Here is a 24,426-nt window from a genome sequence, read left to right on the forward strand (position 1 = left end):
TCTATCCCAACAGCATAAACTTCTTTTGGCATCTTTCAGTAGTTAACCTTGGCTATTGAGGAGGGACAGAGAGAGAGAGGGTCTACAGCACAACTAGAAAATTCAATTAACCCTACTCTTCTGCAAACTTTGCTAGATATATGAAGATCCACCATACATCCACTCTGTACCAGCAAGTTTGCACTGATTTTGCACTGATTATTGTTATATCATCTTACGATATTTTAAATCAGAAAGCATCTCATATTACTCTGCCAAGTACATGCAAATATCTCAATCACTGTGCAGCTTTGTCTGCCATAATGTAGAATGACTAATAAAATTGCATATAGAAGAGAGTATGATATTTCCATGATGCAGGCCATCTGAAAGTAAAATTCAAAGCATCCAGGGTTCAGAAAGCATCAACAAAAAGCAGTGAATTATGGAATCACACAGATTTGCAGATTTGAACACATGAGTTTGTTTCAGTCAGCCATTATGAGAGCCGTTAAGTTCCAGGGGGAACAATCCAAGAAAAAACCCCCCAAAATAAGCCTTCCTTTCCCAGGGAAATTTGGAAGAGCACTAAAAAAAAAATCCTATGACTTTTTAAAAATTGGAAAGAGGTAAATGCTTTTTAGACAAAGGTTAGTTATGTAAAATACCCCACAGGAGCCGGCTCTGGCCTTCCCCACCGCCCTGTGGGGCCGCTGTGGCAGCGGAGGAGGCAGCGCAGGTCCCACAGGAGCCGGCTCCGCACTTCCACGCTGCCCAACTGGCTGCTGTGGCGGCAGAATGGGCCCCGCAGGAGCCGGCTCTGTGCCTCTGCACCACCCAGCTGATCATCAGCCTCCCCTCTCCCTGCCTGCCAGGCAAGTGAGGTGGGGGGTTGCCCCGAGGAGTGGGGTTTGCCCTGGGGGGTGGGGAGGTTGCTCCCCCTCACTTCAGTATGCTCTGAATCTTTACGGAGCATACAGAAGCAAGCTTGCCACTTCAGGATTCTGGCAATTCCGGATTTTTTTTCCCTTTGCGTTTACCCAAATTTTTTGGCGGTGCACACCCCTAATTCTGGGTAAGAAAAATGGACATGAGACCATCCAATTCCATTTTTAAGAGTTCAGCAAACTCCAAACTTTCAAATTTTAGCTAGCTATCTTCTATTTTAGGAGGCTTATTATTGTATTGGGAAGACATGTCCTTGTTTTAGTATTTTTTAATTTAATTTTATCTGTCAATTTAGTAATGTTAATACAGTGTATTAATTCTACATAATGAAGTGTAAACAAACTAGGTCAAACTTAGATGACTGCAGAGATCATGAAGAGTTAGGTTCTAAAAAGAAACAAAATATAGATCTTTTTAAAAGAAAAACTTAGTAGGACATGGACTAACAGGTATTCAGTTTTAAATGCGTTAAACTCTGAGGTTATAAATGACTGTCACGATAGTACCAATGCGAAAGTAACTTATAAAGAATGTGGTAACTATATTTTCTATGGTTCACTGTCTCTCATTTTCACAAAATGATTAACATGCACACATGCATAGTATACTGCAAGTCAACTGAGCCTCTATATATTGCACAATTTACCTTCTTCTACTGTCAGCTGGCTTATTTGTATTTCAATTGGCTTATCTGAAATTTAGTTACAGATATCATTCAGCTATATACACTAATGCAACCCAAGTGAGATTGGCAGGATGGAAATAAAGGTTTTAGAAGAACTCCAGTATTTACTATGACAACAAAGACTGAAATCCTGACAGCCACAAATGAGCTGTATTACTTGCCTAGTTTATCCATACAGACAATACAGGGACTATATACTACTGATACTTACTGATCATGTCTAGTATCTGGAACATTTCTGTCCATTTGCAATTTATCACTCTCCACTTGATTAAACTTATTACGAGCATATGGGTCTTGTCCAGCTCTGACCATAGTAACCCCAATATAAGTTTCCTGGTCGAAGTCTTGCCACCTAACTTTTCCTATGAGAGAAAGAAAAATTGGCATTAATCAACTCAAACAGATCTCTACTTCGATCAACAATATGCATTTTATAAAACAGTACAAAAGGGCCAAACTAGATGTAACAGCATCCTCGTGTACTCCATGGGGGCACTGCTGCCATGTTAAAGTGATTTCAAATGCTGCAAGGGTTCTCTCCTGATAAGGTCTGCAGAATGGTGATCTGAGGCACTCTTGTTTGCCGCCCAACATGCTGAAACAGTCACACCCCCACCTCCACATGGTTGTACATTGTCCAAACTTGTACATAATATATTTGAAGCCTTATGCTAAAATTATTTCCATTTTGCTGTCATTTAAACATTTAAATTTGAATCAGAAATTTTTCTTATTCAAATTTTCCTGGAAAACTCATATTACTGATGGTTGCTGTTGCTATTATAATATTAGGAGTGCTTATCAATTTCAAACCTATAATTAATATTTTTTCAGATGGTTACCCTTAGGAAATATGTAAAAGAGTATGTGTTATGGATTTGTAGATGGGATGGGGGGAATAAAACCACAAATACATACAATTATTTTAAAAAATCAATTTAAACATTCACCTGATTTCTCCATGCAGGAAAAACTAAAGCCAAAGCTAATATTCTTATTTATATCTCTCCTCTCAAATGATGAAAGGGAGATTGTAATCACCAATCTGATATGGAATTAACAAGTAATGCAAGTAATGCATTGAAGAGGGAAAGGGAAACCAAAACTCTCTCGAAAAACAGATGAGTAGACAACTGCATCCACGGCATATCACGCATACCTCTCTGGGTGTGCTAAAATAACTGTCCAATCCCATGAAGCCAACAGGCAGACTACAGTAACTCTCCATAGGATTGCTCTGTTAAACTGGTAACAGATGTGGTTTTTTCTTAATTTCAAAGAAGTAAAGAAAGAGCATGTTGTGTTGTCTTTAAAATTTACACTTTTTTGCAATAAAAATAATTTCTTCACAGAGTTCTTAATTTGTTTGAAGATTTAAATCACACTTGATTATTTTTTCTTAATCAAATATTTGTTAAAGTATTTGTTGCTATTGGGACAGAATTAACTTGTGTACTTTAAAAATTTTGCTTACTAAATATAAAATAAATGCACTAAATAAATCAGATTCAAGGCATTTGTAAGTTTCTAATTCATATTTTGCCAGCCAACCAACAACAATGCGAACAAGAAAAACAGGCAGTTTGCTTAGAAGATCAGTTATTTCAGTTTTGAGTTCTTAACAGCCCTTGGCCATATACCTTCCAGACAAAAAAATCAACCTGGGGCTATTTTTCTGGACCCCTCTATTTCACTCAATTCTTCTGACAGCCTCTCTTGAAAAATGTTGTTCAGGGATATATATCTGCCAGACATAGGGTTACCATTCCCCTTCTGGGGGTGGGGGATCCCCTGCTCCCACCCTCCACCCCCTGTGCCCACTTACTTGGCTGGCAGGGGGCGCACTCCCCCAGGGTGCACCCCCCGAGTGGCAGTGCACCACCCCCGAGCCTCACCCCACTCCCTGAGCCACGTGTTCCTGCACACACAGCGGGCCCATTTGGGGGATAATCGTGCCCCACAGGGCCCAATCCAGCCCTTGCTGAATGCGGTAGCGCTCCTGGCTGGCCTTTAACCCCCGTACGATGACATCACTTTTGGAAGTGATGTCATCATGCAAGCCGGGAGCACGCACATGAAAAAGAAAAACCCCTGAGTGGCAAGATGAGTGCCTGGCTCCCACCGAGTGAGTAAAGAGACCTGGCAAACCCCCGGTTTGGGCTCCAGGGGACCTGGCAACCCTAGCCAGACACCTCCTACACTGGAGACAAACACCAAGCAGTTTTCAGATTACCCACAGCCTCCCTATCCCCTTTTGGTACTTCACTCACTCTTTTGTTATCTCATGGAGTGATAGTGCCTCAAGAGCCACATGTGGTTCTTTGACATGCTACTTGTGGCTCTTCTCAGCACTGTTCCACAATGTGGCATTTGCCCCACATTCCAAGAAACTAGCCAAGAGTGGGGCTTGTAGTTGGCAGGTGGTTCTCCCTTGATCTCTGATTATGAGAAGGATTAACCCTTAACAGTCCTGCAAATGTGTGTGTACAGCCCTTCCAGGCTTCTTTAAGACATGCAGACCATCACAAATACTTGAAGATGGCAATCATAGCACCTCTCAGTTGCCTCCTCTCCAGGCTAAACATACCCAGCTCTTTCAACTTTTCATCATAAGACTTGGTCTCTGGACCCCTCACTATCTTTGTTGCTTTCCTTTGGACTATTTTTGCTTTCCTTTCCCGATTGTCAACACCCTTCTTAAACTGTGGTACCCAAAAGTGCACACAGAACTCCAAGTGAGGTCTAACGAGAGCAAAGTAAAGCGATACCATCACTTTACATCATCTGAACACTATACGTCTGTTGATGCAGCCCAAAATTGCATTTGCCTTTTAAACTACCTCATCATACTGCTAACTCACAATCAGTGTATGATCTACTAAGACTCCTAGATCATTTTCACATGTACTACTGCCAAGACAAGCCTCCCCCATCCTATGATTATGCACTTGATTTTGCCTACTCAAGTACAGAACTTTCCTTTTATCTCTGTTGAAATTCATTTTGTTAGTTTTAGCCCAGTTTTCCAGCCTGTCAAGATCATCTTGCTTCTTGCTTCTGTCTTCTACTGTATTTGCTACCACTTCCAATTTAATATCATCTGCAAATTTAATGAGAATACCCTCTATTCCTTTGTCCAAGTCATTTATAAAAATATTGAACACAGGGCCCAGGGCAGATCCCTGAGGCACTAGTCACTCTTCTCCATAAGGATGAGGAAACATTTAGAAGCATTCTTTGGGTGCGATCTGTCAATCAGTTACAAATCCACCTAACGTTTTACCAACATTTTACCAACTTTCAACAAGAATATCATGTGGAACCTTATCAAAAGCCTTATGAAATCAAGACAAAAATATGTCCATGGCATTCTCCTGATCCAAAAAAGTAGTAACACTCTTAAACAAAGAAATAAGACTAGTTTGACACGACTTCTTCTTGAGGAACCCATGCTGGCTCTTAGTAATCACAGACATCTTTTTAAAATGCTCATGACCTGTTTTGACAATTTGTTCTAAAATCTTTCCAGGTATGGACATCAAGCTGATGTCAGTACGGATGCCTGCATCCTCCTTTTCCCCCTTCTTGAAGATAGGGATAACATTTGCCCACCTCCAGTCTTCTGGTACCTCACCTGTTCTCCAAAAATTCTCCAAGATTATAGACAGAGGCTCTGAAATTACATCAGCAAGTTCCTTTAGTACCCTAGAATGCAATTCATCTGACTCTGGGGTCTTGGTTTCATTCAAAGAAACTAGGTTTTTGCATACCACTCTTATGCTGCAACTCCCTTCCTTCATCATGTGTTCTTTTTTTGCCAGGATGAGCACAGTTTCCCTTGTAAGAGAAGGCCAAGGCAAAGTAGGAACTGAGCAGTAGGGGTGGACATAATGAAAAAAACAAGCCAAAAATACACACAAATTGCTGGTTTAGCTCGTTAAAGCAGCTTCTGGAATACTGAACCAAATCCAGGAAATTAAAGTGTAACGACTCCCTCCCACCAAACATTTCTTTGTTTTGTTTCGTGCTTTCCAGCAGCAGGCAGGCAATGGACTCAGCTTGCAGGGCAACAGCTTGTTTTCCTGAACAGCATTCACCAATCCGATTCCAAGGGGAGACACTTTATGTTATTAATTAACTCTGTTGGTGGGAAGAGGGAATGAGACCAATACGTGAGTGCCCCATCATACCCCACTGCTAGCATTGTCCCCCTCTCTGCCAATCGGGTCCTTGCAAGAGGAGAGCCCTCTCCTCCCCTCCTACCAGCTTTGGAAACATTTGGAAGAGAGACTTCAATCATAGGCTGCAATTTGAAAGACACTTCCCTGGGAGTACGCACTACTGAATAACATGGGACATCTGAGTAGATGTGTTTAGGATTGCTACCATAGTCTTTCAGGGATCTCTATTTTTCTGAGTTAAATGCCAGACATGTACTTACTCCATCCTCTCAAAAACAATCTTGCCTGCCGTCATGGCAAAGTGAAAATTTACGGGGAAAACACTGGTCTATTCAGGCGGAGGAGGGGGGGCGGATTCTGCCAACCATTCTGCCTGCCTGCACTTGGACGATGGAAAAGATTGGCCATGAGAATGCTCCACTTTGCAGTGTAACAGTGAGTATCAAAAAGAAGGATTTGGATTCACTCCTCATTGTGAGAACAAAACTGTAAAGCAAAAGGAAACAGCAGCAGCAGGGAACAGCAGAACACAAAGGTAATAAGTTACTGGCAGTACAGAAAACAGAAAAAAAAAGTGAACATGAAGCAGGATTGTTTTTAATTTTGCTGCACTGCACTGGTTGGAGCACTCTCCTGCTTGAGAGCATGCTGCTGCCTTGGCCACTGACACTCGTCTTCTACAGGTCCATTATTGTGTGAGTGTGTGCTATTGTGCTTGAGAAAAAACTTACTGGATCAATGGTTTAAACTAGGAGAGGGAGTAATGGTTTATACCGTTTCTGTTTAAGCACAAAAACAGCTGCCCCAGAGCCTTGTTTCCTTACCTCCCCTTGAAAATAACAGCTTGTGTTTGTGCATGTGCAGCCAACACCCACGTAATGGGCCGAGATGCAAGAAAATGAAAATAACCAAATAGTTCAGATCTGAGCCTGTACCTGCCCACCCAGAACAAACTAGTAATGGAATGGAATTATTCCAGAAACCTCAGAACTGAAACTGAACTGGAAATTTACTTGGTGCACACCCCTACTGAGTAGTTCTATCCTCTATCACCTGTTAAAATTCCACTTTCCTCTACCTGCAGTGAGCCTATCACTTCCTTGTTCTTTTGCTTGCTCCAAACATAACCAAAGAAGCCTTTTTTGTTGTGTTTAGCATCTCTAACGAGCCTAAGCTCATACTGAGCCTTAGCCTTTCTAATACTCTCCCTACATGCCTTGGCAATTTGTTTATATTCATCCTTGATTAAATGGCCCTCCTTTCATTTCTTTATTTTTTTTTTAATTCTCAGCTTATTACGAAGCTGTTTATGGAGCCACCCTGGCTTCTTTAGGTTCCTCTCATTTTTCTTTTTCATTAGAATCGTATGCGATTGTACCTTCAATATCTTCCACACATCTTGAACTCCTTTCTCCTTGAGTATTTCTGACCATAGGATTCTACCAAGCATTACTTTGAGCTTCTTAAAATTCACTTTTCTAAAATCCAACCTACATGTCTGATTACATTCAACTTTTCTCCTTACTCAAGATCTTAAATTCCAATATAACATGGTCACTACTACCAGGGTGCCTACTACTTTCACCACATCAATCAGTTCTTCACTGTTGGTGAGTCAGGTACAAGGTAACAGACCCTTTTGTTTTCTTCTCCACCTTCTGGAAGATGAAGTCAGCAAGGCAAGTCAAAAATTTAGTGGACCTTAAATTTATTTGCAGAGTTTCTGCAAAGAAACTGACTTTCTGACTTTCAAACAGATACCAAGGCAACTAAAACTTCCCATGACCACTATGTCCCATTTATTTGAAAATTTTGTAATTTGGTATAGGAGTATATTATCCAAGTCCCCTGCCTGGCTTGCTATAGCAGACACCCACTATAATATCACTATTATTTCTCTCTCTCATTTTATTGTATTTTATTTTTACCAAGAGGTTCTCACTAAATCTCTCCTTTTTGAGGAGTTCCCACTTTTACAGTTAAATGTGGCTGTGTCGTACATTCCAGGCTACTTACTGCTCACATATGTTTGACTTTGATGGCTCCATGGTCACTAGTCCCTAGTGATTTGATCTCTCATCTCTCACACCAGATCCCAAGTACCACTACAGATCAAATCCAGGGTCACTTCTCCCTTTAGATGGCTCAGTGATTAACTTTTCAAGGACACAGTCACTTTATCCAGTCTAGAAAAGTCTTATCTTTGCTGAAATTTGAGCAGACTGTTACCCTAATAATGTGAGGGTACTTTAAGTCCCCTATTATTACATCACTATCTGTCTTTGGAAGCAATTCCAGTATCTTCCTCTATCCCTACAGCTTTGCTCTGGGGAGGGGAGTGATAATGCACTCCAAGCCCCAAGTTACTTTTCAGGCCTCTTCATCCATAGATATGTAAAGCACAAGTTAAGGTTATATTGTTTGTACTTCATTTCATTTCAGAACCTTTTGATTTACCAATACACTGGAGAATGCCTTTTAATAGGACCTTCTGACATTCCCTCCTCCTCGTTCCCTCTTTTTTTTTGTTCTTAAACAGCAGAAATAGCTCCTGAGGTCTTTTTCAAATTCAAAAGTAACTAATTATTTTATCTATTTTAGAGGGGAAAGGTGTAATCAGGGGTTGAAAACTTCTGAGGTCATTCAACACAGAAATCTCTGAGGTAAAAATCAGTACATGCACTGCCTAATGCTTATCCAGATACTTAAATTCTTATGTTTAGAGGTGTTTGTTCCTGTGTTTTCCCCAAACACTCTGGTACACTTTTTTTTAGTATTCTCTGTCTCTTTTGTGTTTAAGAAGGCTGGTATCCACTTTCTAGTATGCCAAGCCACTTCTCTTCAAACACCAGTGCTTTCATTCAGTTTTTGACTGAATCTTAAGGTCTGCAAAGGCAGTTTCCAACCACACCCAACCAGGGATCTCTCCACTCTCCAGAGCTATCTCCCTGTTTAACTGGGTAAGGAAAGTCCCCTCTCTTTAGAAGATCTATCCCCTTTCTTTGGCCCAAATGGGGGTCTGCACCTACTTCTCAAACTTCCTTGCCTACTTTTCCCCAGTTCCTCTGTCAGTGTTAAACTGCTTTCAGTTAGGACTCCATCCCCCAACTCTTCATACTCAATTCCTCTCAGCCAGAGCAGATAACAGATCCTCCTCTTTTCAGGTCATGCTACCCAATCAGATTCTTTGGAGTGGCCTGTCACTTAATGCTTTCTGTATCTGTGAGGGATTATCCTTTAATAGTCCTTCAGCTGTTTATACAGCACTTCTAGGCTTTTAAAAAGTGCAGTCCATCACAGACCTCTTTCACAAACTTCAATAGGATGCTAATTGCATACCCAAGGACTTCCTAACACATATAAAGAAGGTGCTTTGCATTTTTATTTTCTAGAAGGGCATCTTTACAGACCAAAATCAGTTGTGCAATACCAGGTTACAGTGCAAAATCAGTTGTGCAATACCAATACTTTGAAAGAAGCCGATGGAAATCTGCTAATGTTGAAGTTCCAGTTCTTGGGGTATGTAGCCAGTATATATGATAGAATACTTGCCCTAGCAATGAGGAAAAACAGTCCCTTTTCCCATGAGGATTTCACTAGGTTTGCCAAATTTAGAGCTTATGCCTGCAGCTTTCAATTAGGTTTGCCAGAGGTTATACCTGCAGCTTTCAGTTTCCAGGGCAGCAACCTGCATAAAAAGCAGCAGAATCTGGAAAATGAATAAATGCCCAGAGAAGCGGTAAGACCAGCAGGGAAATTAAAAAAAATAGTAACAGGATTACCATAATCTGAAATTCTTCCACTGATTAAGGGTGACTCCTGCACAATAACACAACACCCTTAACAAACTTAAAAGAAGATAGTGAAACAGTGAATGAATGAATGAATGAATGAATGAATGAATGAATGAATGAATGAATGAATGAATGAATGAATGAATGAATGAATGAATGAATATTGGGATTCTTTGCATACAGTCCGGTGAGTTAAAGAGATTGATCAATCTTCCCATTCTAGGACACAGCATAATCTCTGTTATTGATGCAGAAAGGACAAACTAGAAGTTGCTGTTCTACCCTGATGAATTTTCTATCAACAATTACCATGCAACAGATCCTAGCACCTGCTTTCTTACTTGGAATATGCTTAATAACCAGATTAAGTATACATCACAAAAGAACCATATCTGACAAGACCCAAGACATTCCACTTCAAGTATTATAACTGCATCAGAATCTTGTATGGGTCCCAAAAATCAAAGAAATCCAAATTACCAGTAGATGTGACCTGTATACTTCGAGCGGAACCTGATAACTGAACTTACTGAAATCCTTTTTGCATTCAGCAGATTACAATTCTTTATAAAATCACCAGCAGATCACAAACTTTGTATTTCAGGTATGTCCATACATCAATTTACTGTGGTACACATGGCAGAAGACCAATGCTAAAACAGAATGCTAAGATATATGCTGGCAGCTGAAGAATTTAATGTGAAGGAGCTGCACTTTAACTTTACACAATGATTGGGATATAAATACAATAAACAGACGACTTGCCTCCTATTTATATATAGGACTTCTACAAATGCTAGCATAGATAGTACAGACATATTCTATAGCCCATATATACTCTACAGCCCACTACATAATTTGCAATTCACTGCTTAACAAAGAAATTTCTTTAACAAATTGCAAAAAAACACCCTCTGCTCAATAATCTAATATGCTTTGCTTCCAGAACTGCAGTGTGAAACGGCAATTACAATGTAAAGTGTGGTTTAAACAGTATTTAAGTTTTTGCGATGTCAGACCAATTACTTAGCAGAACCTCTATTAAGTGAAGCATTTCCTTGAATTTACTGTTACCATCCAGAACTCCCATTAAACTCTATGTCACTGTAGCCCTTAAAACACCCATTTACTCAATTTCCTAGTCCAGATGGAAAATTGGATGTTTATCATGTAGAGCCACTTTGATGTAGTGGTTAAGAGTGGTGGGACTCTAATCTGGAGAACTGGGTTTGATCCCCCACTCCTCCGCTTGAAGCCAGCTTGGTGATCTTGGGTCAGTTACAGCTCTTCCAGAACTCTCTCAGCCCCACCCACCTCACAGGGTGATTGTTGTGGGGATAATAATAACATACTTTGTAAACCATTCTGAGTGGGCATTAAGTTGTCCTGAAGGGTGGTATATAAACTGAATGTTATTATTATTATTCAATGTTAGACACTACTTTGTATATATTTAGAAGGCATAACCAGGGCTTTTTTTCAGCTGGAACGCGGTGGAATGGAGTTCCGGAACATTTTGAAAATGGTCACATGGCTGGCGGCCCTGCCCCCTGATCTCCAGACAGAGGGGAGTTTACATTGTCCTCAACGCAGACATTTTCTCCTAGGGCAACCCACTGAGTTCCACCACCTCTTTTCCCAGAAAAAAAGCCCTGGACACAACTATCTTTTCCTATGCATGTTGCTCCAGGGTCTTATATACATAGTACATGGGCAGCCCAATCCTAAAAGCCCAATTCAAAGTCCTAAGGGGGGGGGGAAGCACACAGGGAAAGGACTAAGGCTTATGCGGGCATAAATGGCACTTACATGGGTGAACCCCCCCTCCCTTGGCCGATGGCTGCCCAAAGTGCCCGCGTTCGCGCACACACACGTGTGCCTTTTTTGCATTCTGATTTTTATTCCAGTTTTTATTGCATTGTTTGCATTATACTATTTTTATCACTTTATTTATTAAAACATTTATACTCCATCTTTCCTCTTGGCTCAAGGCAGCTCACAATTAGCTATAAAAAACATTAGAATGATTAAAACCAAATAAAAAACTCAAATACCACCTTCCTTCTCCCCAAAGATGCCTGTTGTTCAAACTCTGGCAAAAAAAACAAGCCTTGCAGCACCTTCTAAAGGTCTCCACAATTACGGGATTCCTCTCATCTCTTCAGGTAATGCTTTCCAAAATATGGGAGGGGGGATGAAAAAGGCCTGTCTGGGCTCTGCTTGATGCCAGGCAGGCCATCCCAAGTGGGAGAATAGCATGCAGGTGACAGCCTGAAGACCATAACTGGTGCATGAGAACACATGGGAGGAGATGGACCAGTTAGATATGTGGACCCCAGGCCACAAAGGGCTTTAAAGGGCATAATCAGAACCTTGAATTGAACTCAGAAACAAACTGGCAGACAATAAAGTGTTTCAAAATGGATACCTCTATTTGCCTTTAACTGTATTTGTTATCTAAAAGATCATGCCAGACTTCCAGCTTTACAACACACAGAACTCTAAGTAAGTCAAAGACCTTGTTTTGCTCATTTCATCAAAAGTATGGTAATGCAACATGGCACAGATATCAAACCAAAGCTGCAAGAATTTCAACCTGAATACCCAAAAGAATGCATACTTCAAAGCAGCTATTGAGGGTGGGGAAGTAGAGAAGCATATAAATGGAAAACATGCTCCAAGAGTTAACAAAGACATCTTTTCGCCAGCTTAGTATTTATTTATTGCTTTATTTATACCCCACCTTTCTTCCCAGGGGAGACCTAAGTGGTTTACACTGCTCCCTTCTCCACAGTTTCTTCCCACAACAACCCTGTGGGTTAGATTAGGCTGGGAGTGTGATTGGCCCACCATCACCCATTGAGTTTCCACAGCAAAGTGGGGATTTGAACCTCTGCCAGAGCCTAGTCTGATAAGAAGAAAGATCTATGTATGCTACTCTGAGCTCCTTGGAAGAAGGGCTGGTTTAAAATGTACTTAAACAATAAGCATAAATTAGAACAGTATAACAACAATACAGCTGGGCCAGCAAATTCCTGGAAGACTAGGGCATTTCATATATTAGTTTGTTGCTGTTCTTTAAAAAAACTAGTATTAAAAAATGGCACGCTCAGCTGTAATAAAATGTCTCATCTGGAACACAATAGTGCAACTTTTTTACTTCTTTTTTCTACACTTTTTTCATTTTTTGTTTGTTTGTTGAATGCTCCTAAATGCTACATACCAGCCAAGTTTGACACAAGGCCTCCAGAGTAGCCCTGGAACCATGCACCACTGACCTTTGGCATATGTATTTTCCAGAAATGGGTCCTGGCAGGATGAGAGGTGTAGTAAGCACACCTTCACTAGCAGAGCTAACCAGAAATCCAGATACCTGCTATTTGCTAATTAGTTATACATTGTTTGCTTTCTAAAAACAGGAAATAAGAAAACAATGAATTTATAGTCTGCACGAAGCATCTCTGGTATCTAAACCCTCAAGCACTGTTGCTAATTAAAAGGTCTCTATAAAGACTAGAGACTAAAACACCATAAGATTATCCTGAATATAGCTTACAGATACTCTTGTAAAGACATTATATCATCATCATCATCATCATCATGTCCACCTTTCTCACTGAGATCCAAGGCAGATTACACAGTACAAGTGAAAATACAATATAATCAACAGCTAGGACATTCACCGAGTGAAGTTTAAAGGCTTCTACATGTGATCTCTGGATCTAGACCCTATCAATTAATCTCTAATTTTCTGCCCCCAGTCTCATTCTTTGATACCACTGGCTTTTCACCTATTTTTGTTGCCAGTACTTACATTCTGGGTAAAACCATGAGAACTATTTAAATACCTGGTGGAAGAGTCTCCAGGCCTTGTGATTTTTCATCCCCATTGATACTGCGCTGATCTTTGTTTTTTGATGCAATGTTATTTAGGTCTTCCTGGAGAGAGAGAAAAAGCAGATGTATCATTAAATAAAACACTTTAATTTTTTTTAATCAAGAGGATAAACAGCTACTTCTACATCTTGGAAGCAATATGATTTTTGGTTGTTGGGGGTTTTCCGGGCTGTATTGCCGTGGTCTTGGCATTGTAGTTCCTGACGTTTCGCCAGCAGCTGTGGCTGGCATCTTCAGAGGTGTAGCACCAAAAGACAGAGATCTCTCAGTGTCACTGAGAGACACTGAGTGACACTAGTGACACTGAGAGATCTCTGTCTTTTGGTGCTACACCTCTGAAGATGCCAGCCACAGCTGCTGGCGAAACGTCAGGAACTACAATGCCAAGACCACGGCAATACAGCCCGGAAAACCCCCAACAACCATCATTCTCCGGCCGTGAAAGCCTTCGACAATACAATATGATTTTTATTTCAAATTCAGAATTAACAATATTGACAGACTGAATTAGTTAGCAAAGGAGTATGTTCTATTTATACAGCATACAAGCAAGCACAGTAGTTATTGCCAACGATCACCATAAAAATGCAAAAAACTTCTCTTACCAGTTACTAGAAAATTATATAAAGATTTCAGTTGTGCCTATGTATCTTGCATATCTAGTTCATATTGGCTAGCTGAAATTATTAGAAGTGTCAAGTAATACATTATATGCAAGTATTATCTTAAGATATATGCAAAATAAAGCACACTGCCATAAATACATATAGTACAAAATAGAGATTACTGAAGAAAATCATTTTCCCCCCACATCTGCTCAATTCTAGATTTTACTAGGTTCTATTACGGTGTTCTATAAGTACTAGTTCGCGTTCCTATTTGCTATTTATTCTGCAAGTTACAGAAGCTAAGAAGTTCCCAAGGACTAGCCCTGCCCTTCTATAAAATAAAAACTGACATCTGTGCAATCTGTAAAATGAGATATTATGAAATTATTATTGTGTTTGTCATGGCTTTCTAATTTATCATGAAACATTTGAATCCATTTCTGTTTGTCTGAGGTGTTGCTCAAACTAATTCTAGCTACTAGGAAGGAGATCCCAAGTACTTTTATTCTTTCTCTATATAGCATACAAGTGAGCAGTGTAGAGCAACAGAACTACAACAAAGATAGGGCCTTCATCCTGCTCATTCCTCCTTCTAGGATCTTCTTTGTCCCAGTACAACTTCTTAGAAGGAATTCCACTTTTAACAAAAAAATAAAGCCTTTCAAGCTATTTGTCATGACCCTCCCTCCAGCAGTTGCTACTGTTTTACTGTAAAGCACTAGTATTATCCAATGTATTTGTAATGATATTTTAAGGCAGAAAAAAAAAGGTAAGTAAAAGCATCTATTCCCTGGATTTGCAATCCTTGGTTTTTCTTCATCTTACCCATGAACTTTCCCTTCATGTTGTACTTAAACACTGTGGCCTATGGTCACAACAGTGTGCTACACCTGTCTAGATTTAACATATTGGAGAGAAGCAACCGTGAGTAACATAAAAATTACATGAGGACACAACCGGAAGCAGTCGAAGACCAAGGAAGAGCAGTAACTTTGTTATTTTATTATTTTGTTACAGGGTGGTAGTTTTAGATGGAAACAAGCCTGTCCTGGTTTTGAGTTTTCACTTGAATCACAAAACTTCACTACACAGACAGTGACTCTGCTTAGGATTTCACTGGGAAATGAAGGAAGTACATAAGAACATCAAACTGTGAGGGGAAAGGAGTATATGAAAGTCACACCTGGCCATCTATCACAATTACCTGATACATGTACAGTCAGAAAGACTCTATGGAGAACTTCCCCTAGTTGTCTGCTCAGGCTCACAGAACTTTGGGAGGTAAGGTCTCAAGTTTTCCTGATTCTCCAGAAAATTCCTTGCATCCCTCAACTTGCTTTTATTCCATTTCTTACTTTTAATGCAAAACATAAAGCTGAAGGAAATAGGATATGCAATACCCTTCTACATCAAGTTTCTATATATTTGGACTATGTGCCCAAGACAATTTTATGTATTTGCATTACTTATAGTCTGAATTTCTCACTGAAAATCAAGGCAGATTACACAGTGTAAGTAAATACAATTAAAAGCTTAGACATACTATAAACAATACAATAGGGTATGGGCTGCAGAAACTTGAAAACTAGCAGAAATCCAATAAAAAGCTGAAACAAAATATAAGTACTTTAACATGATATATTAAACAATGTGGAGACTATTCAGTAGGAGCATACTCGCAGCAACAAGACATTACGCAGTCTACAGACCCTACCCCTTTACTGAAAAATCTCTCTGAACCACTTCCTTACAGCACAGTCCTATTACCTGTGTAAAAAGGCCTTCTTAAATAATTCAGTTTTGCATACTTTGCATAAACTAAGGAGAGTAGAAGCTTTCCTGACCTCTTCAGACAAGGCCATTTTTATAAGCTAAGGACCACAATAGAGAATACATGTGTATGGGCAGCTGTTGATTTTCCCATTGGCAGAGGGGTATCTGCAGAAGGGCCTGTTCAGATGAGTGAGGCTGCTGTGGCGGAGCATAGGAGAGAGGTCATCCCATAGATACGAAGGGCCAAGGCCAAGAAGAGCTTTGTATGTGATAGCCAAATGCCAAAACCTTCAATTCAACCCTGTTACTGATGAGTAGCCAATGGAGTGACTGAAGGATGGAAATAATATGCATGATCCACCTAAACTGCTGATAATACTTAGCTGGGGCATTCTGCACCAGCTGGAGTCTTCACGTTGACTTTGAGGGGAGATGTAACGTTTTGCCATGTAAAGAGTTTATGTATTTTATTTTGGCTAATGAATGTGAGATTTTGGATTTATGTCACTGTGGTTTAATATGCAGACCTCTAAAGCAAGAAGATAGCTGTAGTCCTTTGAGCAGCCATCTCACAAGGATCTCACTAGTTATAAGGTGCAATGGAAAATGGCACTTCAGTGTCAGTTCAAAATGTTCTAACATTGGCACCCAAACAAGCAGCCTTCTAATTGAGCACCTGTCATCACAAGGTCATGCTATGGGTTGGGGAGGATGGTTTCATGTGATGTTAGTCCTACACCAGCTCTCAGTAAAGCTGTAGGACTACAGCAAATTTGAAACCAGCTTTTGATTATCCTCAGTTTTTAACTGTGTTTTGCTCTATTTTTATGGGTGCTTCTTTTTATATTGTAAGGTGCCTTGAGTATCTCTAAGGTGGAAAACGGACCTTTGGACACTTACCGTGAAGGGTCCTTCTCCTCTGAGGACAGGAGGACATCTTGGGTGTTTCCCTTTGCCCAATCAGGGAGGCAGGAAGTAGAAAAAACTTTCTTCCTCTTCCTATTGGTGTCTGGAACACCCTCTCTCCAGTTCGGGTGACTCCAACAGCAGTAAGGACTTCACAGATATATAGCCCCCGTAACAGAATAGAGGAGAAGACATACCCCTAACAAACGGGGACATGAAGAACTAGAACAACAATAAAAAACGTGGTTAATAAACCAACAAACTCAGACATACAGGACAAATGTGCTGTCAGGCATAGTGAGCGAGGTAATGTAGGCAGAAGATAGAGGAAGAGAGTATGAGAACCCTGGGAGGGCAAGATGTCCTCCTGTCCTCAGAGGAGAAGGATCCTTCACGGTAAGTGTCCAAAGGTCCGTTCTCCCTCTGAGGCGGAGGACATCTTGGGTGCTCCCAAAGCAGTTAGTTTGCACTGGGTGGGTCGAGGTTCTCGTCTTGCATCACGTGTCGCAGCACTCTTCTGCCGAATGTGGCATCCGCCGAGTCGTAGATATTCAGCTCGTAATGCCTGACGAAGGTGGAGATGGAAGACCACGTGGCCGCCTTGCAGATTTTTTCCACTGAAGCATTGTTATGTAGTGCCGCATTAGTTGCTGCGCTCCTGATTGAGTGTGCTGTAATTCCATGCGGAACGTCTCGCTTGCATGCTTTGTAGGCCTCAGTGATGCAGGAACGGATGCACCTGCCGATAGTTGACTTGGACATCCTCATACCTACGTTCGGAGGGGATGTATTGACAAAGAGGAAATCCGATTTCCTTATCGGTTCAGTTCTGGCCAAATAAATTTTGATGGTGCGTTTCATGTCCAAAGTGTGCCATTCCTTCTCCTTCGGATGAGAAGGATTGGGATAGAACGAGGGCAGATTGATTTCCTGCGATCTGTGGAAAGTCGAAATGCTCTTGGGCAGGGAAGTGGGGTCTGTGCGCAGGACCACCTTGTCCCTATGAAATTCGCAGTGTCCAGGCTTAATAGAGAGAGCCCCGAGTTCGGAGATCCTCCTGGCAGATGTAATAGCCACTAGGAAGATCGCCTTGAGCTTCAGCCATTTCATAGGTGCCTCTCTTAAGGGTTCAAACGGTGTTTTAGTCAGCGCGGACAGAACTACGTGCAGCCTCCACGTAGGGAACCGGTGGATCATTGGAGGGCTCAGCAGGGCAGCTCCTCTCAGGAAACGATGAATGTGTGGATGTTTAGACAGACTGAGTCCATCTTGCGAGGATAGTACTGACGACAGCGCTGCCACCTGTCTGCGCAAGGTGGCCGGCTTCAGCCCTGAGTCCAGTCCCTCCTGCAAAAAGGCTAACACCGAGTTTAGTTGGGGGCGCATATAGTCCACCTTTTTTCTTTTTGCCCATCTGACGAAGGCCTTCCAGGCAGTGTTGTAAATCCTCGTGGTTGACTTCCTTCTGGAAGACAGCATAGTACGGACCACCTGTGCAGAGTATCCTAATTTGGATAGTGATAACCTCTCAATTTCCAGGCGGTCAGACACATCCATTCCGGGTCTGGATGGAGGATCGGCCCCTGATGCAGTAAGTCTGGAGTGGTGGGCAGCCGGAATGGTGGTGGTGCCGCTAGGGACTGGAGGGACGAAAACCAAGGTCTCCTCGGCCACCATGGAGTGATCAGAATTACTTCCCTGTCTGAGTCCGCTATCCGCCGCAACAGTTTCGGAAGAACCGGAAGAGGAGGGAATGCATATAGGAGGCCCTCCGGCCAAGGAGCCGGTAAGGCGTCGGTTCCTTCCGCCAGTGGGTGAAAGTATCTTGACACGAAGCGTGGGGTCTGACGATTCAGATGAGTCGCAAACAGGTCTATGGTGGGTGTCCCAAATTTGCTTGCGACTAGGTGGAATATCTCCCGGTTCAAGGACCACTCCCCCGGGAGGATGGACTGCTGGCTCAGCCAGTCTGCTTGGAGGTTGGCAGTCCCCCTGATGTGTTCCGCTTGAATGGAGAGTAAATGTGATTCCGCCCATGAGATGATCTCCATTGCCTCCTTGTGCATTCTGGAGGACTTGGTGCCCCCCTGCTTGTTTATATAGGATTTGGCAGAAACGTTGTCTGTCCTCACCAAGATATGCTTTCCTTGTATCGAGTCGGAGAAGTGAGCCAGGGCCAGGCGGATCGCTCTGATCTCCAGAACGTTGATGGGCAATCGTGCTTCTCCTTCGGACCATAAGCCTTGAGCTGGTCGTCCATCCAAGGTCGCTCCCCATCCCAATAGGCTCGCATACGTGAAGAGCTACGTCTGCTGGTGGTTCAGGAAGGACTTCCCCTGACGTAGGTTCGACTCTCTGGTCCACCACTTGAGGCTCTCCTTGACCTTCCAGGGAACTGCCACAGGACCGTCGATTTTGGACATGATCCGGAATTGGAACGGACGGAGAAAGTTGAGTAAGATGCGGGAATGGAAGCGATCCCAGTAGACAGCCTCGCACGCAGCTACCAACGTGCCCATGACTTTGGCCAACTTTGTAAGGGGCGTGAATCTCTCCTGTATCACAGACGTGATCAAAACCTTGGTCTTGAGAATCTTCTCCTGAGGCAAGAGGATGAGACCCTTCCTGGTGTCTATTAACATCCCCAAATGCTGAATTCTTTGAGAAGGAACAATGGAGCACTTTCCCATGTTGATCAGGAAGCCGTGATCCTGGAGGCAGCGAACAGCCGTCCACGTGTCCTGCGATGCCCTTTCTCTCTAGTGTGCCCGTAAGAGGATGTCGTCCAGGTAAGGATAGGCATGAATCCCCGACTCCCGAAGTCGAGCAATGGGGTTGATGAGGACTTTGGAGAACACCCTGGGTGCCGTGGCCAAGCCGAAGGGTAGCGCTCTGAACTGAAAATGCCGTCCACCAACGCAGAACCTCAGAAAACGTCTGTGGGAAGGGTGGATGGGTATGTGCAGATAGGCCTCCGTCAAATCTATTGAGGTCATAAAGACCCCTGGCCTTAGTGCTTCGGAGATGGATCGCAATGTTTCCATTCTGAAGTGTTTCAGGTGAATGAATTGGTTTACGAATTTTAAATCCAGAATTGCTCTCCAATCTCCGTTTTTCTTCGGCACAGTGAAAAAGATAGAGTAGACTCCTAGTCCGTACTCGTGAGGTGCCACAGGCTCTATTGCCTCGATGTCCAGAAGATGTTGCAACGCTCTCATAGTAATTTGTTTTCTTAGTAGGCCCTTGCGAAGAGGTGATCTGATAAAGTGGTCCGGTGGGAGGGACTTGAATTCGATGACATATTCTTGGGAGACTACCTTGGTGGCCCACTCGTCTGAATGAGCCTCCTGCCATACTTGACTGAAGTGCTGTAGTCTTCCCCCCACCGGGAATCGCTCTGAGTCAGGACTTTGGGGCCTTGGGCTCGAACCCCTGTCGATCCCCTCTGTGTTGGGCCGCCTTGTAGGGTTTGGAACCAAAGGATCCTTTTCTATGTGCAGACTTAGATGAGCTCCAGGATGATCGTTTATTGTCTTGACAAAACCTGGGTAGCACGTGTTGCAAGCGAAAGGACTGAGAGGAGTAGCTGCGTCTGTCCGACCTTCTGAGCGTCCTAGGGAGTGCTCTTTTCTTATCACGAGTCTCGACTAGGACCTTATCCAGGGGCTCGCCAAACAACATGTCACCCTGGAACAGATAAGCCATTAAGATAGAGTGAAGGTCCGCGGGCCAGGCTCTCAACCAGAGCAGCCTCCTAGCTGCAGTCATGGAAGCTATAGCCCTGGAAGAGGAAGTCAGCGGCAGGTAGCAGCAGCGGCGAAGGTGTTGGCTTTGAGCACTCTGTTAGCTCCTTCTAACAGACGCCTATGGTTACCTGGAAGGAGTTGGATAAGTTTGTGTATCCACACTATCGCCGCCCTGGAAACGATGGAGGCAGATGATGCTGCTCGGATCGCCATCGCCGACACCTCGTGCGCCCATCTGAGCGCAGTCTCTGCCTTCCGGTCCAGATTCTCTCTACCCGCTCCTTGACCATCTTCGGTCAGCAGACCAGAGGACTGGAGTGCCGCCACTGGAGTGTCGATCTTGGGCATCTGCAAGAATTCATTGGTGAAAGAAGGTAAGGCATAAAGTTTTTTAACCGAGCTTTGGTGCTGTTTGGGAGCTGCTGGCTTCAACCATTCTGCCCTCAGTTGCCTTTCGAAATATTCAGAAAAGGGGAAGACCCTTTCTGGGTTACTATCCCTAGGAAAGAACTCCCTACAGCCTTTTGGTCTAGAGGGCCCCTTGTTTCCCTTGGGGTCCTCCTCCTCCCCCTTTGCCGGAGACTCTTGGAGTTCTAAGGCTGCCAGGGTTTTGGTTAGAAGGTATTGATAATCTTCTGCCTTAAACAGTCTATTAGTTGTTCAGGGATGGAAGTCTCTTCCTCCTCCTCCTCCTCAGAAAGGAAGTCCCCTTGTTCCCCATCCTCGCTATCAGAGGATGATGCGTCCCCCCAGGGGCCCCCGTCATCCCTAACGTACACTGGGGTAGACTTTGGGGCAGCTTTGGTTGGCCAGAGGGCCTCAGTTCTTCTCTGCTTGCTGGGGGGAGAAGCAGGGGCAGGGGACCGGTCGCTAGGAGGCCTGGAGGTAGGCTGGCAAATCCTTCCAGCTTCCTCCCTAATCATCTGCCTGAGTAGTGGGAGAAAGTCCCCTGCTTGGGGCTCTCCATAAGCTTGCATCAGCCCAAGGTCGTTGGGAACAATACCTGGCCCTGCACAGTTCTCCGTTGCAGGGACGAGAGAGGCAGGTCCAGAGTTATTCTCTGCCATTTCTCCCAGCAGGAGAATGGCAAGCGCATTGTCCATTGCCGCGCAGGTAAACTCGCGGGTGCCGCCGCTTTTTCCCGCCTTTTTCGTGGCAGACGTTTTGGCGCCTTTTTTCCCTTCCAGGCAGCTGCTCTCCGACGATCCCGGCTCCTGGGCTCTTTTCCGCTGCTTTTTAGATGGAATACGCGGCTGGCTAGCCGGAAAGGTGCCGGGATTCCGTAGCAGCCCCAGGGGCAGGACGGTACCGGGAAGGTCGCCCAGGGTCTCTGGAGGGATTGCCGCCGCCGCGGTCTCTTCTTCGGCTTCCATGAAGCTCCCGTCCGAGTCCCTGGATTCCATCTCGGATGGGCCACGGGAGATTCGCAGCCAAAGAGAAAAGAAGCAAAAGGGGGGGGGAGCAAGGAATGGAGGGAAGACTAACAAGGCAAGGAGGTTAGCACAAGTAAGGAAGGGTTTGGAGAGGAAGAAATAGCTGAATAGGGAAGAACAGGAAAGAAAAGGCAGAGAGAGAAACTGCCGGAGCGACTGTTCTCCCTGGAGGCAGGAATGAACTGGAGAGAGGGTGTTCCAGACGCCAATAGGAAGAGGAAGAAAGTTTTTTCTACTTCCTGCCTCCCTGACTGGGCAAAGGGAAACACTCAAGATGTCCTCCGCCTCAGAGGGAGAACAGACTATTACATGTTTTAAATAAATAGATAAATAAAACAATGTTTTTTTTAAAAAAAGAACTATGCCTAATATTGCTGTTGTTATAAGGCAGCATCTGGGAACATCAGGCTATTCTCTATATAATATTGTTACAGGTCTGCTTTAAAATACCCTGATTAAACAAACTGACATCACAGGATACAAATAGACCAAATAAATACATATATACCATCACCATACCATGATATGTTAGTTTTTGCTATCACAACACGATCCTGGTTATGTAAAAATAGTGTGCCATTACTTAGAAGTTTAAGTACCTGGTATACAATGCATTTTTCAGTATCTCTGGTATACGATGCAGCATTTTTTCTTGTCCTTGCCAGCTACAGTGGTTTTAGCTACTCTCTAGCAACTTGCAAAGGCTTGTGCTTATCCTGGTTTCTCGGTTTTTCTTCTCGCACCAACAGCTTTTAAAGATGCTTCGATTTCGGATGATATCTTGTCTAGCTAATGCATGGGCCAAGTTCAACAGAGGCTGACTTAAAAGTAATTTAATATGTCCAAACATATAGTTTATATACAGAACAGATTCCATAGTTCAAATGAGTCATAGAACAATACCTAGAAATCCGAGGTAATTTCGTATCTGTAGAGAATGTGTTTTTAACAAGGCAACTATAATTGCTTACACAGTTTATGTGTTACATGAACATTTGGAGTAGCTTTTTCATTCTTTGAACAAGAAAGGAAAGTTATTTGCCACTTCATTGCTATTACAGCTAGGTTCCAGCAAATGATACACAGATACCTCTGTATGGTTGGAATGGCCACAATTTTATTGATTACAGCAGATCGGAGCATTGGCCAGGCATATGGGCACGGATCCTCCGTTGGCATCGACAGGCCCACATGCTGTTCGATGCATAACACTCCAGCCCAGTGCTGGCCTCCACTCCAGCCCAATGCTGATCCCCATGGGATGGCAAGCCATGTTCTGCCACCAGCCATGCTGGTCAGGCCTTGCCTCCCATTTCCGCAGGAGTGAGCAGCCCAGCTGTTGCACTCACCCTATTGAGGATCCGGTCCAATGCCTCAGAATATTTCATATCTGTAGAGAATGTGTTTTTAACAAGGCAACTATAATTGCTTACATAGCTTATGTGTTACAGGAACATTTGGAGTAGCTTTTTCATTCTTTGAACAAGAAAGGAAAGTTATTTATAACAGTAAATATGTCCGGTTGGATAGTTAGGGGTTCCAGCCTCATAAAAGCAATTCATGGTACATAAGAAACAATAGGTCAGATAGCATTCTAAACAGCTATTTTATTAAAACTTTAACAGGTAGATAATCTGGAAGATGCAATAAAAGCTAACTCCCTGAAAAAGTACCATAACTTTCGTACTTTACAATTTACATCTGTATTTAAATACAGTCAACACTGATGAAACTGAGTTCTTCCTGACCTGCCATTATGTTTTGCAAGTTAAATGTGCTGTGCAATTTTCTGCAGCAAGGTTTTCAGTTGAAGATTAAAACTTCACACTTCCCTATAATCATTTGAATCCAAAATGAGAGTCATCCCACATCTAAGTAATTATACACAGACAGCTGGCTGGATACTAAGTTTGCATAAAGTTACTTCAAACTGCTTGGAATGCCTATTATGCTTTAAAACTGGCCTTTACAAAATAAATGTATCACAATCCACTACCGTTATTCTGCAGGATCCCCATATGTTTTGCCTTACAAAAATATTCTAAATGAACAGGGTTCCCCAAAACCTTTGGTTGGATTCCATAGCCATCTGTTTTTATTTCTTTACTTGCTTCAATTTTACCATACCTTTCTCTACAATGGGAACACAAAGTGGCTTACATTATCCTCCTCTCCTCCATTTCATCCTCACAACAACCCGATGAAGTATCAGAATATGTGACTAGCCCAAGATCACCCAGCAACCTTCCATGGCAGAGTGGGTATTTGAACAGGGTTCCTCCATATCCTAGTCTGACACTCTAACCACTACACAATACAGACTTTTTAAAAAAAACAGGTAAGGAGAGGGGCCACAGTTATACACAGAAGATTCCCACATTAAGAAACTGGTATCTTCAAATAAAAAAATCTCTTACTGCAGGGCTGGGAATGGCTTCTGGGTAACACACTCAGGTCCACTACAATTCACAGA

General features: G+C 42.8%; 1 protein-coding gene across 1 annotated transcript in view; it reads right to left on the reverse strand.

The window, feature by feature from the left end:
- GALNT2 (polypeptide N-acetylgalactosaminyltransferase 2) overlaps positions 1-24,426 on the reverse strand; it is a 123,302-nt gene that overhangs the window by 48,376 nt on the left and 50,500 nt on the right. The window contains exons 2-3 of the mRNA XM_054974836.1: positions 13,439-13,529; positions 1,824-1,977 (exon numbers count right to left, since the gene is read on the reverse strand). Of these exons, the coding sequence (XP_054830811.1) occupies positions 1,824-1,977; positions 13,439-13,529 (245 nt within the window). The remainder of the gene's footprint in view (positions 1-1,823; positions 1,978-13,438; positions 13,530-24,426) is intronic.

This window comes from Eublepharis macularius, chromosome 1 (genome assembly GCF_028583425.1).
Source record: "Eublepharis macularius isolate TG4126 chromosome 1, MPM_Emac_v1.0, whole genome shotgun sequence".
Lineage (NCBI taxonomy): Eukaryota > Metazoa > Chordata > Lepidosauria > Squamata > Eublepharidae > Eublepharis > Eublepharis macularius.